Raw genomic sequence first — 13,690 nt, 5'->3', positions numbered from 1 at the left:
ATAAAAGTGGAGATAAGTGGCAGCTTTACCATACTCCTCTTTACTAGGAAAAGATAATTAGAGATTTTACCGTTAACAAGTACAAAGGCTCTCGGAAAGCTGTAAAGTAATGAGATCAACAAAATCATTTTTAGGGCTGAAACCGTGCTTTTGAAGAGGTTTGAAGATGACATTGCAATCCAGTCTATCAGAATCTTTCTCAGTGTCAATAGTAATAGCAGCTGTGGGATCTTACAATTAGAAGACTTGCTTAATACATTAAAAAGAACCTTGTGTTATCCATGTAAACCCTAAATTTGATAAAACCCGATTGTTCACTGCCAATTAGTTTAGATAATAAGCGTTCTGTTTGCACCTGTAGGATTTCTACAAATATCTTATGATATGTGTTTACCCTCTTTAGAAATTAGACAAATCGCAGTCTTGTTAAAGGAACTGCTGAATTGGTAACTGAGAGAAATGTAAAAGGTTCCAAAAGCTTTGGTAATAGAACATTGTAGAAATGGGAGTAAAATTCAGTGGAAAAACGTCAGGACTAGGGTCTTTACTTATTTTTAATACACCAACCACCTTAGTTATTTCTTCAAATGATAAATCCTGTCTGAGTAAGTAAAAATAAAGATTATCTTTTTCTGTGATGCTCAACTAAATTTAAATAAGAGTTCATATCATTACCACAAGTTACCACTTCAGGAATATACTAAACTTCATAAAATGTTTTTAACTTTTAAAATGATAAATTGAATAATTTTATAAATTTGAGTTCTTGACATTTATAACAAAGGTTAAATTGTGGGTTGTTTCTTCCTAGCTTTCCGATAATTTCAATAAACCTGGAGAAGATCACATGTTACATACAATGGATATGAGGCCTTGCAGGTGGCAGGTGCAATCGGTAATTGGTAACAATAGACAAGTATAACGGAGCCCCAAGTGCATAATGGTACAATTGAGTGGTTCACAGTCGAAGCATAACTATCCAGTATAAAAACATGATATATGAAGGTGCAAATTAGACTAAACTTGCATAGCAGCAGAACAGGGCGTTAAATGGTGTGCCTGAATGGGCGTTAAATGGTTCAGGCTCCCTGGGAGGGGAATCATTGGGTGCTTGAGAGTGGAATAGACACCAACGCCCACAACAACAAAGAGCTCTTCGGCATCATCAAAGAACTCTCCAACCCCAGGCCCTGCTCCCACGAACCCCTACCATCGCAGGAGCTCTGCAACTCCCTCGCCACTTACTTCCGTCGAAAGATCGAAGACATCTACAACAGCTTCAAACCCCAGACCCACCAGCTAACCACCGACAACGACAAACCCAACGCATCAAGAAACACCAACCCTCTATGCTCCTGGACCCACTTCAACAATGAAGACACCATTAACACCATGGCCTCCATCCACTCCGGCTCCCCCTCGGACCTCTGCCCACACCAGATCTTCAACAAAGCCAGCGACATCATTGCCCCCCACCTCTGCACCATCATCAACAGCTCCCTCGAAACAGCCACCTACCCGGATAGATAGAAACACGCCGACGTCAATGCACTGTTGAAGAAACCCAAAGCGGACCCAGATGACCCCAAAAACTACCGGCCCATCTCCCTCCGCCCCTTCCCAGCGAAGGTCATTGAAAAAATCGTGAACAGCCCACTATCGCGCTTCCTGGAAGACAGCAAAGCGCTCGATTCCTCCCAATCCGGATTTCACAAGAACCACAGCACAGAGACAGCACTCATTGCTGCCACAGATGACAGCAGGACCATGCTCGACGAAGGAGAAACCGCAGCGCTCATCCTTCTGGACCTCTCCGCAGCCTTCGACACTGTCTGTCACCACACCCTTCGAACACGCCTCCACAACTCTGGGATCCGCGGTAAGGCCCTCGACTGGATCTCTTCTTTCCTCTCCGGCAGAACCCAGAGAGTCCGCCTTCCGCCCTACCTATCCGAATCCTCCAAAATCATCTGCAGCGTCCCCCAGGGATCCTCCTTCATCCCAACACTCTTCAACGTTTACATGGCTCCTCTCGCCAACATCGCACGATCCCACAACATCAACATAGTATCCTACGCAGACGACACTCAGCTGATCATCTCCCTCACGAAAGACCCCACAACTGCAAGAAACAACCCTTACAAAGGACTTCACGCCATCGCCAACTGGATGGAATCAAGCCGCCTCAAGCTAAACACAGACAAAACAGAGATCCTCATCCTCGGCAGCAACCCCTCCGCCTGGAACGACTCCTGGTGGCCTACCTCCCTTGGAGCCGCGCCCACTCCCACCACCCAAGTACATAACCTGGGAATCATCCTGGACTCAGCACTCAGCATGACGCAGCAGGTCAACGCAGTCTCTTCTTCCTGTTACAACAACCTCCGCATGCTCCGCAAGATCTTCAAGTGGATTCCCGTTGAAACCAGAAAGACAGTCACCCACGCCCTAGTCAGCAGCTGACTGGACTTCGGCAACGCACTCTATGCAGGAACCACGGCCAAACTACAAAAGAAAATGCTACTTAACCAAAACGCCTCCGCCCAACTCATTCCCAACGTCCCACGCCGCAACCACATCTCTGCCCACCTCAGAGACCTACACTGGCTACCCATATCGAAGAGGATTACCTTCAAACTACTCACCCACGCACACAAAGCCCTCCACAACACAGGTCCGACCTACCTCAATGACAGACTCACATTCCACACCCCCGTCCGCCCGCTCCGCTCCACCAGCCTCGCCCTCGCCTCCGTCCCCCGCATTTGCTGCACCACCGCCGGAGGAAGATCCTTCTCTCACCTTGCTGCCAAGACCTGGAACTCCCTACCACTCCACCTACACCAGACCTAGGACCTCCTGTCTTTCAGGAAACGCCTCAAGATATGGTTATTCAACCAGTAGCTCCCCCCCCAGCGCCTTGAGACCCTGACGGGTGAGTAGCGCGCTTTATAAATTACGGGATTGATTGATTGATTGAAGGTGCCACACAGGAAGCATGACTTGGAGTAATCGGGGCAGGGAGGCACCACAAGGGAAAGATGACATAAGCCCGGTGAATAAAACCCACTGCACATAGGGCACAAGATGGAGTTCTGACATAATAAGTTTGTCACCCCCAGTTTAGTCCCTAAACAGCCCAGAGAGCATGGTCCAGTGTATTTAAAAAGTTGGACATGTACTTTTAGGTTTTACATATCCTGGTAGTGAACAACTCTTACATTCGTTTTTCACTACTGCAAGGCCTACCTCTCCCATAGAATAACATTGGGTTAACTTGTTACATGTAATAAGTGCTAACTTTCAATTGGGAACAGATAGGAATGTCATGTTTAGTGTTTGAAAATGTTTAATAAAAAATTCTCTTGAATGGTAAAGTCGGATTTTAAGTTATAATTAAAAAATAAAATGTAAATGCCACTTTTAGAATGTTGGCATTTTCCTGCCCTATTTAGTACCTGAAGCCTGTTACTGGGACACATGAGTGGGTGTAGTTGACAGTTGGACTTTAAGTTTTCCTCCCAGACAGCCTCACAATAGAGGGATTAGGTGTGCCTGAATGGGCCGTCAACTGGCAGGGTGGGGGAGCGGAGCGGGGCACAGCCCCACTTGCAACTGATTAGGCTGTGCCCTGCCTTCACGCGAACGACTTGTCATCACAACATTGTTCATGCAGCAAGCTTTCAGCAGGGGCAGGAGAGGCAGGAAACTTTAAAGGGAATTCTCTCCAAAGTGACTACCAGATATAACTATTGGAGCCTCAAACCCCATTTTCCAGTACACTCCTGGACTTGTGGATGCTACAGAAAGAGGACTGCTGTAGTGGTTTGCTGCCAGAAGGATTGCCACTCTGCTGCCCTGCTACTCTGCTGCTCTGTGGTCAGTTGCCCTGTTTGCTGTGAAAGAAGACTTGACCTGCACCCTTCATCCCTGGCTGTAGTGACACCAAGGGTCAACAGACTGACCTATTTTGAACTACAGGGACCTAAGAAGCTCCAGAGGCTCCCTGCAACTGCCCAACTGATCTGCTGCCTGAACCTGCAACTGGTCTTTCCTGAGCCCTGCTGGCCTCTGCTAGAGTGAGTTCCTGACACCAAAAGGATACCCCTCATGTCCTGGATCCTTGATGGTCCTCAGTAACCTCCTCTCCAAAGACAAGGAGAAATCCTGAAGTTTTGGGACTCTTAGGGAATGGGCCCATTGGTGCCAAGATCTTACCACTGCCTGCCAGCGACACCCAACGATGTCTGTACTTCGCGCTACAGCATCGCCAGCTCACAGTGACCACCAACGTGAAGCTCCAGGAATGACTGTCCCCAACACCCAAAAGGAACTTTGTGGCACAGTGACAACAATCCTTACGCTTCAACTGCTCTTCGCGCTACATCAACGACCATCCACAACGTTCTCCCTGCTTCTCGTGTCCCCTTCTACCATGAATGGATCTCTTTGCACGGGACGTTGATAGTATCTCTCTCAGCGGGACACATTTTTCCCTGCAAATGGCCTGCACTCTATCGCAGTCAGACTGAAGTTGTGAGTTTCACTCGGTCTCACACAACCAGATTACCGCAAGTGTCCCTTTGTGCTTTTAGACGCTTTACTTACCTGACATCTTAAAAATTGCATATCTCCAGTTGTACTGATAGGATGTTTGTTGTTTTGGTGTCCAGTAATTTATTAAAATTTGCTCTGTTTTTCTGCATTGATGTGGGATTTTTCTTGTGTTATGTTTTCACGCTATTACTGCTTGAAGTGCCACATAAATACTTTGCACATTGCCTCTAAGTTAAACTTGACTGCTTTTGTGCCAAGCTGCCAGAAGGTTAAGCCCAGGTTAATTTGGGGTTTGCTTGTGTTTCACCTTGACACATTGTGGTTGCTGCTGGAGTAGGGTTTCACCACCCCTCCCCAACCAGTAACCAAATTTCCAACACCTACCAAACACCTTTGCATCTTATATGCTTGTACCTCTGTTAGATGGGTTTTTTGTAATAGGACCGAATCAGGTTACAGTTTGGCAGGGTGGGATAATACTCTGTCTTTTAATAGGATTATTTAAACCTTTATCATTCCAAGAAACAACCCTGAATTATAGTAATTATAAAAAATCAATACAAACTTTAGTCTAACTTTGTCTGAAATAAACTGTTACTGTGAAAGTTAAAAAGCTGACAAGAGCAAGAATGGTGAGAGAAAAATGAGAAAAGGAGAACGGAAAGGGTATGTAAACAGAAGAGATAAACAAAAAATACTCAGTACAAGCCAAATACACGTTGACTATGGAATGTACCTTCATAGGAACAAAGACATTGGGAGTTGAGAGATCACATGAGGACTTTGGCACATACAAGCAGAAAATGAGTTGGATGACAAGGGAAAATATACCAAATCAATGCAGCAGACAAGGCAGAATCGCAACACTTAAAATGAGAAGAGAAACCAATCATATGTGAATGACAATATTGTACATAAAAAATTAACATATCCATAACCTCTCCTGTACAATCAGCAAAAATTTTGTTTAAGTAATATAGGATTGCAATAAGTAACAGGTTTGTCTTTATAAGTAACAAGGATAAATTAAAATAAAACATGTGTTCTTGGCACTGAGCCCTAGTCTAAGATCTGAAAAGTCGTTCCTTCAATTAAACTTAGCTTTCTGTACATCTGTTGGAAAGAATAGTTCACCTCCTGGCAATGAGAGTTGTTTCTTTGCTTTCGCTGCTTCAATGACTTTAAGCAGATCTGTGAATTGAAATAATAACACTGCTAGGTTTAACAGAGGAAGACAGTGACATATTCTTCTGCTCTAGCCTATGAGCTTTCCGGATATTCAGTTAAATAAGCTCTTGCAAATCAAATATTTTAGGAAGAAAAGAGTTAAAATATGAGTGATCAGGGATAACATAAACTCTTGGATTATTATGCCTGTTCCTGTTCTCCAAATCTTCTTCATGACTTGTCAAAGAATCAACTTCCTTCTGCAGAAGATCTATTTTGTTAGTTGTATCCTGTAAATTGCTGACCCTTTGTTCTACTTTGAAGACTGTTCTTTCTGTATATGAGCATGTTTCATCTAGTGTTTGGAGCCTTATATTGGTTTCATTAACATGTGGATAAAGAGCCATAATTTAATCCAAGAGAACCTCCAACAAAATTGAGGAAGTTGATTTATCGGGGGAAGGCGGATCCTGCTTAGGTCTATTGTTTAGCAGCGCTGCAGTTTGAAACTTTCATTGATGATACAGTTTTGGGAAGGCAAGATATTATGTATAGATGCAACATTGGCTTTCATCATGTTGAAACCACTCTCAATCATCACTGTATCAAGAATATAGTAAGAAGGCAAGAAGACTTTATTAGAAAGCTGTATGTGTTGCTTTTCCTCACTCTTAAGCTACAAGAGTGTCATGTGGAAGTAAGAACCAGAACAAAAGAAAATTACCAAAGTATAATACATAGATGCACTACATAAATCCATGAGGAATGTACATGCAAGTTAAGCTTCAACTGAGCTTAGGAAATATGAGTTACCAAAGTTTACACAGATGCATAAAAGTCTTTAAAATATGTTCAATTTTTCGGAGTCATAAAAATATCTCTACTATACCTATTGAACAAAACAGTAAATCTCTAACCAGACCTCAAGAGCACAACAAAAGTACTTGACCGTGAAAGCTTCCCTCCAGAGCATGAAGCAAGATGCCAGATTAATTGAGACAACTAAAACCACTTATGAGAAAGTTAAATCAGTTCCTAAATTAGAACAGGCATTTGCAATGCAATGGGTCTCGCATTTGCTTGACTTAGAGCTATTAGAGTTGTAAAGTCCTGACCAGACTGTTTTTGCTAAATAAATTGAAAATGAAAAGTAATACAGTTGTACATAAGCGAGCCGATTTAAACTGCCACGCCAAGAGCATGATTGTGAAGGAGGACACATAAGGAAACAGAAGCTCACTTGCAGTCAAACCTATCAGCAGTTATGCAATTATCTATGTAGCAGGGTCTATGCCATTCAAAGAGCTCGACTGCTGCCCAGCGAGATCGCGCTGCATAGGAAATAAAAAGAAAAGGTAGTTGAGAAGCCATGCAGAAAACATGGAGCCTCGTATGAGGAGGGCTTGAGGAGGGCTAAACACCGGAAAAGGCATGACCTATACATGCCTTTCACAACTGAAATCGAGGGATTTTTAAAAGGCAAACCCACGAGCCAACTAAACTGATGGGCGTGTGGTGGGCGTGGTTAAAATCCCACAGAGAGATTACAGCAGGGTAGAGCGCTTGTGCACTTGACCCTAAAAACCGGGGTGGCAATTTCACTAAAATAGAAGGTAGTGAAGAAAACGAAAGTGAATATCTATGAGTCGAATTCCATAATAAGAAATTACCATTGTGACAATTTCTGTAAATGGGAATGGAGTTATGTTGTTTAAGAGATAGATATGAGGGGCGCTGCAGCTGATGAAAAAGCTCAGAGCTGACCATCCTAAGAAATCACTGAAATATAACTTTTCCATAATTAAGAACGAGCTCCGCTCACTCCCCAGACAGCAGCAGCCATAGACAGACAAAAAAAAAAGCCTGTACATCTGCTTTAAGAAGCAGAAGAGCCAGTCCCGACTCGGAGCTCCCATGATTGGTGGCCATCTCATTCCGTTGTAGCTACTCCCACAAATGTTCTTCTTTGCATTTAGTTTAGCTAGTCCGGAAACTGAAGCAGGAGACCAGAATGAAAAAGTTGGGGTCCAGTCGTACAGAGATTTGAAGCCTTTACTAGTTGACATTTTATTGTTTGTGAAGAAGGGCTCCACTTCTTCTGACGTCATAGATAGTGTATCAAGTACTTGGTGTTTTAGCAGTGTAATTATATAAACCTGTATAACGTGTGAAGGTAATATCAGCCCCTTGCATTTTACTCGTATTCTGTGTTTAGCTTTGTGTATACAATGAAAGACATTTCTGAGAGTTTTTTTCCTCCTTGAACTGCAGAATGGTGTTCAGCAAAGAAGCAGTTCGAAAATTGCTTGAAAGTAAATGCCGGTGTTACAGCGATGATGCTCCCGATGACATGGTTCTTGGGATGTGCTTTAACGGTCTAGGAATACCAGTAACACACAGTCCACTTTTCCATCAGGTAACCTGTTCTGTTAATAAGATTGTGTAAAGTGTTTAACAGAAGTGTATGGTTGTTTGGAAGCAGTAATGTATGTTAGTACCATAGCACATTGCCAATAATCGGATATTAGTTGAACTGTACAATAGTAATGTTTTTTTTTTTTATCAATGAAAGCATCTTCCAATGTTAAATGTAGAAGGAATCATTGCAGTATATTTGGCCATGTTTGCCAAGCATTCTTTATGTCAACGGGGATGCACACTTTTTTAGTTTGCATCTTTTTCTGTTTTCTTACCTTCCTCTGTTTTGGCAGAAGTACTTCAGCCTTTGAAATAGGAAATGTCATCATATGAGGACAGGATGTAGATCTATTACCGCAACAAACTTGCAAATCCAAAATATATTTCTCTTTATTTTCAAGTAGGAAGAACAAGTCATTTTCTACTTTGTTCCTTTCCTGTAATTGTGGATCCAGACTGCCCCCTTTCACCTCTCTGTATCTTTTACTTATGGGTGGAAGGCAGTTTGCAGAATGAAGTACAGCCTAGGAAGAGAGAAATATGTTTATAACAAATGTAAAAAAAAGATGAATGAAAGATGTTTGGTTGGGAAGTCCTGAAGAAGTTAAATTATTAATACAGGGAAAAAGTCATCTTTATTTTTTAAAATAATGTATTTCCTCTATAACTAGAAACTAGAAAGCTGCATTTCTAAAGTGTCCCATTAATATTTTTAAGAAGCATAATATCAACATACAGTGATCTAGACAACAGATGCCTCATTTGTATTGGATTTCCTCTCTCATGATGAAAATAAACTCCATAGCATGTATTTGTGCATTTCTTTATTTACAAAGCCATCTTAACTAAGAAGGTTAAGTATGAAGAAGATAGCTCTGACTCAATAGCAATAGCAGTCGAGCAGAACCTATACAACACAGACCACTTCTGGGAGTTGTGGGAAAGCAATAGGTCTTTGGGACAGACCACATGCTTCTAACTCCTCTATTCCAGAAATAGCCCCTGCTTTAGTCTTCAGATTCACGTTCTGGCATTACGCACTACCAGATATTTAAGGGTTCTTAAGAGGTTGGTGGAGCATTTTTCTGTCCTCAGAAATATTCTTAAATTATCTCACTTGCGATCCTTAGTAGCTTCTAGTTATTTAGTCCCCCTTTCCATGCCCTCCAATAAACGTATGTCAACCTTGTCCATTTGTCTTTGGCTGTTTTAATTCCTAACCATCTCTTGTTTTTTGCTTCAAGTATGGCATTGTGATTGATTGTCGAAGGTGCAATTTCCTACATTCATGTATTCTGGCCCTAGCTCCCTACCGCTTCTGATAGCAAAATCCAACAAGGGATGGTAGATGTCTTTAGCCACCATTCAACAAGTAGATGTCTTTACTATGGCTGTATCTCTTGTGACTTCCCCGAAGAGCCGGACTCCATTAGGGTATTTCTGAATCTCACTACTATAAATCTTTAAGGATGAGTCTGAAATGATGAAAATCCTCAAAATTAAATTATTTTCTTTGGCATTTCACAGAGACTACATTCAAGTAGGAAGGAACTAAAAATCAAAAAAGGCCTCTAAAAAATCAGCTTGGCCTGCATTTCTTAATTAATATACAAAGTCAAGGGCAAATGTTGTTTATCGTGGTTCCCTCCATATTTTCTATCAGCTACCCAATTCATATGTGCCAAATATTGCACTGCACTCTCAAAGGTAAACTATAGAGAAGTGTTCACTGTAAGTTCAAAAATTGGTAAGTTATAAAACACAAGCATGCATAACCCAAATGATCATAAGGAAGAAGATGGAAAGTTAAGGGGGGCATGGCCAATCGGCGAACATGGCCAACATGTATTTCTAGGGCTCTTGTCGACTGCCCAGGAAGCTCGCACCATCCACAATTTCTCTTGTTCCCAGCACCCATGAGACTCGATGGAGTGACTCTAAAACCCTGATACCTCACCCAGGGCTCTCCGGTGCTGGCCCTGCTGTGAATTGCAAGTCCCTGTCGTGAGCTGCCCCTCGAGATGCAAGGCCCGGTGGAGAGTGTGGGAGACCACATCGTTGGCGCTGATCTGGCCAGGCTAGGCCGGGTGGAGAAAGAATCGGACAGAGCCGAGAGGGCCACCCTGAGACATTAGGAACAGCGAGGGGTAAACAGCCTCCTGCTGCCTGTTTCACCTGCAAGCCTCTCCCAAGATGGCTGACCCAGAGGAGGCAAGGCCTGGGAGAAGTCTGCCCACGATCGCTGAGGCCTGCGAGCGGCCAGAAAATCAAAGCTGCACACGATCATGACGAGGTGAGTAGCAGGAGCTAGCAATTACAGACCATCTGAACACTAGGGAACAGCCGGGGAGGCACTATGGAGAGAGAACAAATGATGGAGGCCGCGTGCTGTCGAAGGGGCCTGTAGGGGATGCTAACTCCTCCCGAATCTCAGCTGGACCTACTGGTGCTGCTCAAGTGATGATAGTCAGAAAGCGTTTGGCCCTGAGCAGTGAGGGAGGCGGCTTGGGCCATTGTGAGAATGCACACAAAACATGGAGCAGGCTTAAAAGCAAGTAGGAGCAAGGAACTAATTTTGCAATTTTTTTGAGACACACGATTTAACCGCCTCGCTTGATTAAACCCACATTCCTGGCTGGAACCTCCATTGCTTTTGTAAACTGAGTGCCTGACGCCGCATGTGACTTGAATCAGTGTGACTGGAACTTCCCTTTGAACCAGTGGTACACTTTAAATAGTGCTGGCCGAGGCCTGCTTGGCACATTACTAAGGGACCAATAACCCTGTGGACCGTACCTGTTGACTATAGGCCCCACAACACCAAAACAGAGTGCGCTGTCTTGCTGCTGCTGCACTGAATCACACTGGGGTTCCTGCTTTAGGCGGAGGGGAGCCAGGAAGTATGTGCTTGGCAATTTTAGACAACTTTTGAGTGGTATTGGATCTGGCAGCACGCAGCCATATCACTCACATATTTCGAGGAGGGCTCTGATCAACTTTTCATAAGAGGGAACTGGACCTACACAGGAATACTCTGATAACTTACCTGAGGTTAGGTGTCCTCGTTGTTAACCTCTTTGTTTGGTGTGGGGAGATAGAAGTGGCACAGTTACATTTTGGCCCTCCTCCAGAGACAGATATCGCCACATGCAACGAGGCCACCATGGGACGACCCAAGTCGAATCACTCTGTGTCCATCAGGGCAAGGTGCCTCTTCAACAAAGCCAGAATGTAGACTTCCCCCCGACTGCAACAGAGGACTGTATCTCTTCCCTAGGCCTCCTACAGACCAGTCTCCCCCGGTGGATAAACTTGACTTGATCCTTAGACAAATTCGAGACTGAGGGGCAGCCATTAAACACCGCATAGACTCCCTAGCGACAGATCTAGGCATACTGTGAGATGATCACCGTAGATTAGCTGACAAGGTCCACACGGCAGAGGAGAAAATATCAGAGATAGTCCTACAACAGGCCTCAAATACTGCTGCCATCAAGGAGCTTCAGAGACAAGTTAATGTGCTGTACAAGAGAGCTGAAGATGCTAAAGGCCGGGCACAAATAGTGGGACTGCCAGAAGGGGCAGCATGGCTGAATCTGATGCTATTCATTGAAGAATTGCTCCAACGTGTTTTTGCCCCACAGGGCCTATCTCCGATGTTTATGGTTGAGCACACACTTAGAGATTGAGACATCTTCTACAAATGGCCAGGCAAACAAGACCTGTTATTGTGGATAATGCTGCAGTCTTACTCTTCCCTGACTACACACTTGAAGTGCAACAACGGTGTGAGTCATTTGACTCAGTGAAGAGACAGCTCTGTAACTAGGGCCTCACGTACACTTTACTGTTCCTGGCTCGCCTAAAGGTCCTACATGAGGAACGTTCACTGTTTTTTGATTCTCCAGAAGCTGCCTGGAACTGGATAGAACATCAATACCCCACTGCTTGCCGCCCACCCTGTTCGGGGCGCAAACAGAAAGAAGCCCGGAGTCCTCCACGGAGGCGAGGGCGAAGCTGAGGGATAGTGTTGGCAGTCGCACCCTTGCCTCAACAGGCATTAGAAGACAGAGCAGCGGTGCTTGCAATGGTGACATCCATGGGAGCACAACTGCGCAGGTCCTCATCGAGCTCTTCCGGGATGACACACTCAGACTCGAATGACAGCATGGCGCTCTTCCCTGCTGTCACACCGCAAACTGCAGACACATTGATCTGATCCATCATTGTGCCAGATTTGCACGTGATTGCTTATGTATGTTGCCATGAGACTCTAGCAAGGCTGGCTTGCTCTGATATATTGTTTTTCCAGACTGCTGTTCTTTCCCCTTTTTTCTGCCCTTTTCTTCTGTCTCTTTTCTGGGAGGTTGAGCTTTCACATAGTTCTTGGTCCAACAATCTTGCAATGTGGGTTGATATATCTCTATAGCCCTCACTAGCACTGTACATAGCCTGAGATGCATACTCATAAGGGATGGGCTCCTGGGAGCTTGGTGAAAACTGTACTGGTCGAGTTGGTCCCAGACTCGGTAAGACCAACTCATGAGCTGCACTTTACGATTGGTCTCCTCCTTTAGCATTAGCTTACAGTTTTACAGATTGATTGTTATTTTTTGGTCGAACAGAAGTTTCTTGTTGGACCTAGAATTGGGAAATTGTTTTTATTCACGACAGATATGTCTTTGTGCTCATCAAGTATACTGTAATGTGAACTGTGCCTTTCTGGCTGGTATGCCCATCACAGCAATGACGTTGGGTCCCAGCTACAGTGCTATGCTTTAATGACATTGAACGTTAGGAGTTTGGGTTCTTCTCATAAACAACATGGGCTCCTGCAACAGCTACATCTCCAGAAGGCCTCCATTATATACTTGCAGAAGACTCACATCTCTGCTCCTGAAGCAGTTTAACTGCGGGCGAAGTCAAGGGGACAGTTATTAGCCTCAACATGTCCTGGATTCGCCAGTGGGGTGGCCATTTGGCTCAGAGCTAGGGTGTCCCTCAAGGCACATACCACCAAAATCGACACACACGGCTGTTATATTTTCGTCCAGGGTCAGTTGGATGTGATAGCTGTGGTTCAGTGAAGTGTGTATGAAAAAGATGTATTCCTGCAACAGTTTTCTGTGGTCCTTCACAAATTCCCTGGTTTATAGGTGGGGACTTTAATGCAGTACTAGATGTCTCCATGGACAGGTCCCACCCCCCAATGCCCAATACTAATTAGGTTAGTGAGGCACAGGCCCTCATAAGTTGGCTATCACACTGGTCCCTGGCAGATATTTGGAGAGTCCAAAACATAGGTTTGTGAGAATATTCCTTTCCCTGTGGAGATGGCTTTGGAGTGGGGTCAGGTCCCCTCACCTGTTCCAACATGGCTAATGCAGCCATCCCTGCTGGAGGATGCAACATTTAGGAAAACACTAGGTAATGCCATAGACAGTTAATTCGCTGCTAACGAGGGTACGACCTTGATATCTCTGATAGAATGGGAGGCATTCAAGGTAGTGACTACAGGGGTGACCTTAGTGGCAACATCAGGGAACCG

General features: G+C 44.2%; 1 protein-coding gene across 1 annotated transcript in view; it reads left to right on the top strand.

Moving 5' to 3' along the window:
• The window catches only part of B3GLCT (beta 3-glucosyltransferase), a 902,740-nt gene that overhangs the window by 804,171 nt on the left and 84,879 nt on the right, over positions 1-13,690 (top strand). The window contains exon 14 of the mRNA XM_069205575.1: positions 7,996-8,140. Within this exon, the coding sequence (XP_069061676.1) occupies positions 7,996-8,140 (145 nt within the window). The remainder of the gene's footprint in view (positions 1-7,995; positions 8,141-13,690) is intronic.

Source organism: Pleurodeles waltl, chromosome 8 (assembly GCF_031143425.1).
Source record: "Pleurodeles waltl isolate 20211129_DDA chromosome 8, aPleWal1.hap1.20221129, whole genome shotgun sequence".
NCBI classification, from domain to species: Eukaryota; Metazoa; Chordata; class Amphibia; order Caudata; family Salamandridae; genus Pleurodeles; species Pleurodeles waltl.
This window is presented reverse-complemented; position numbering and strand designations above follow the sequence as displayed.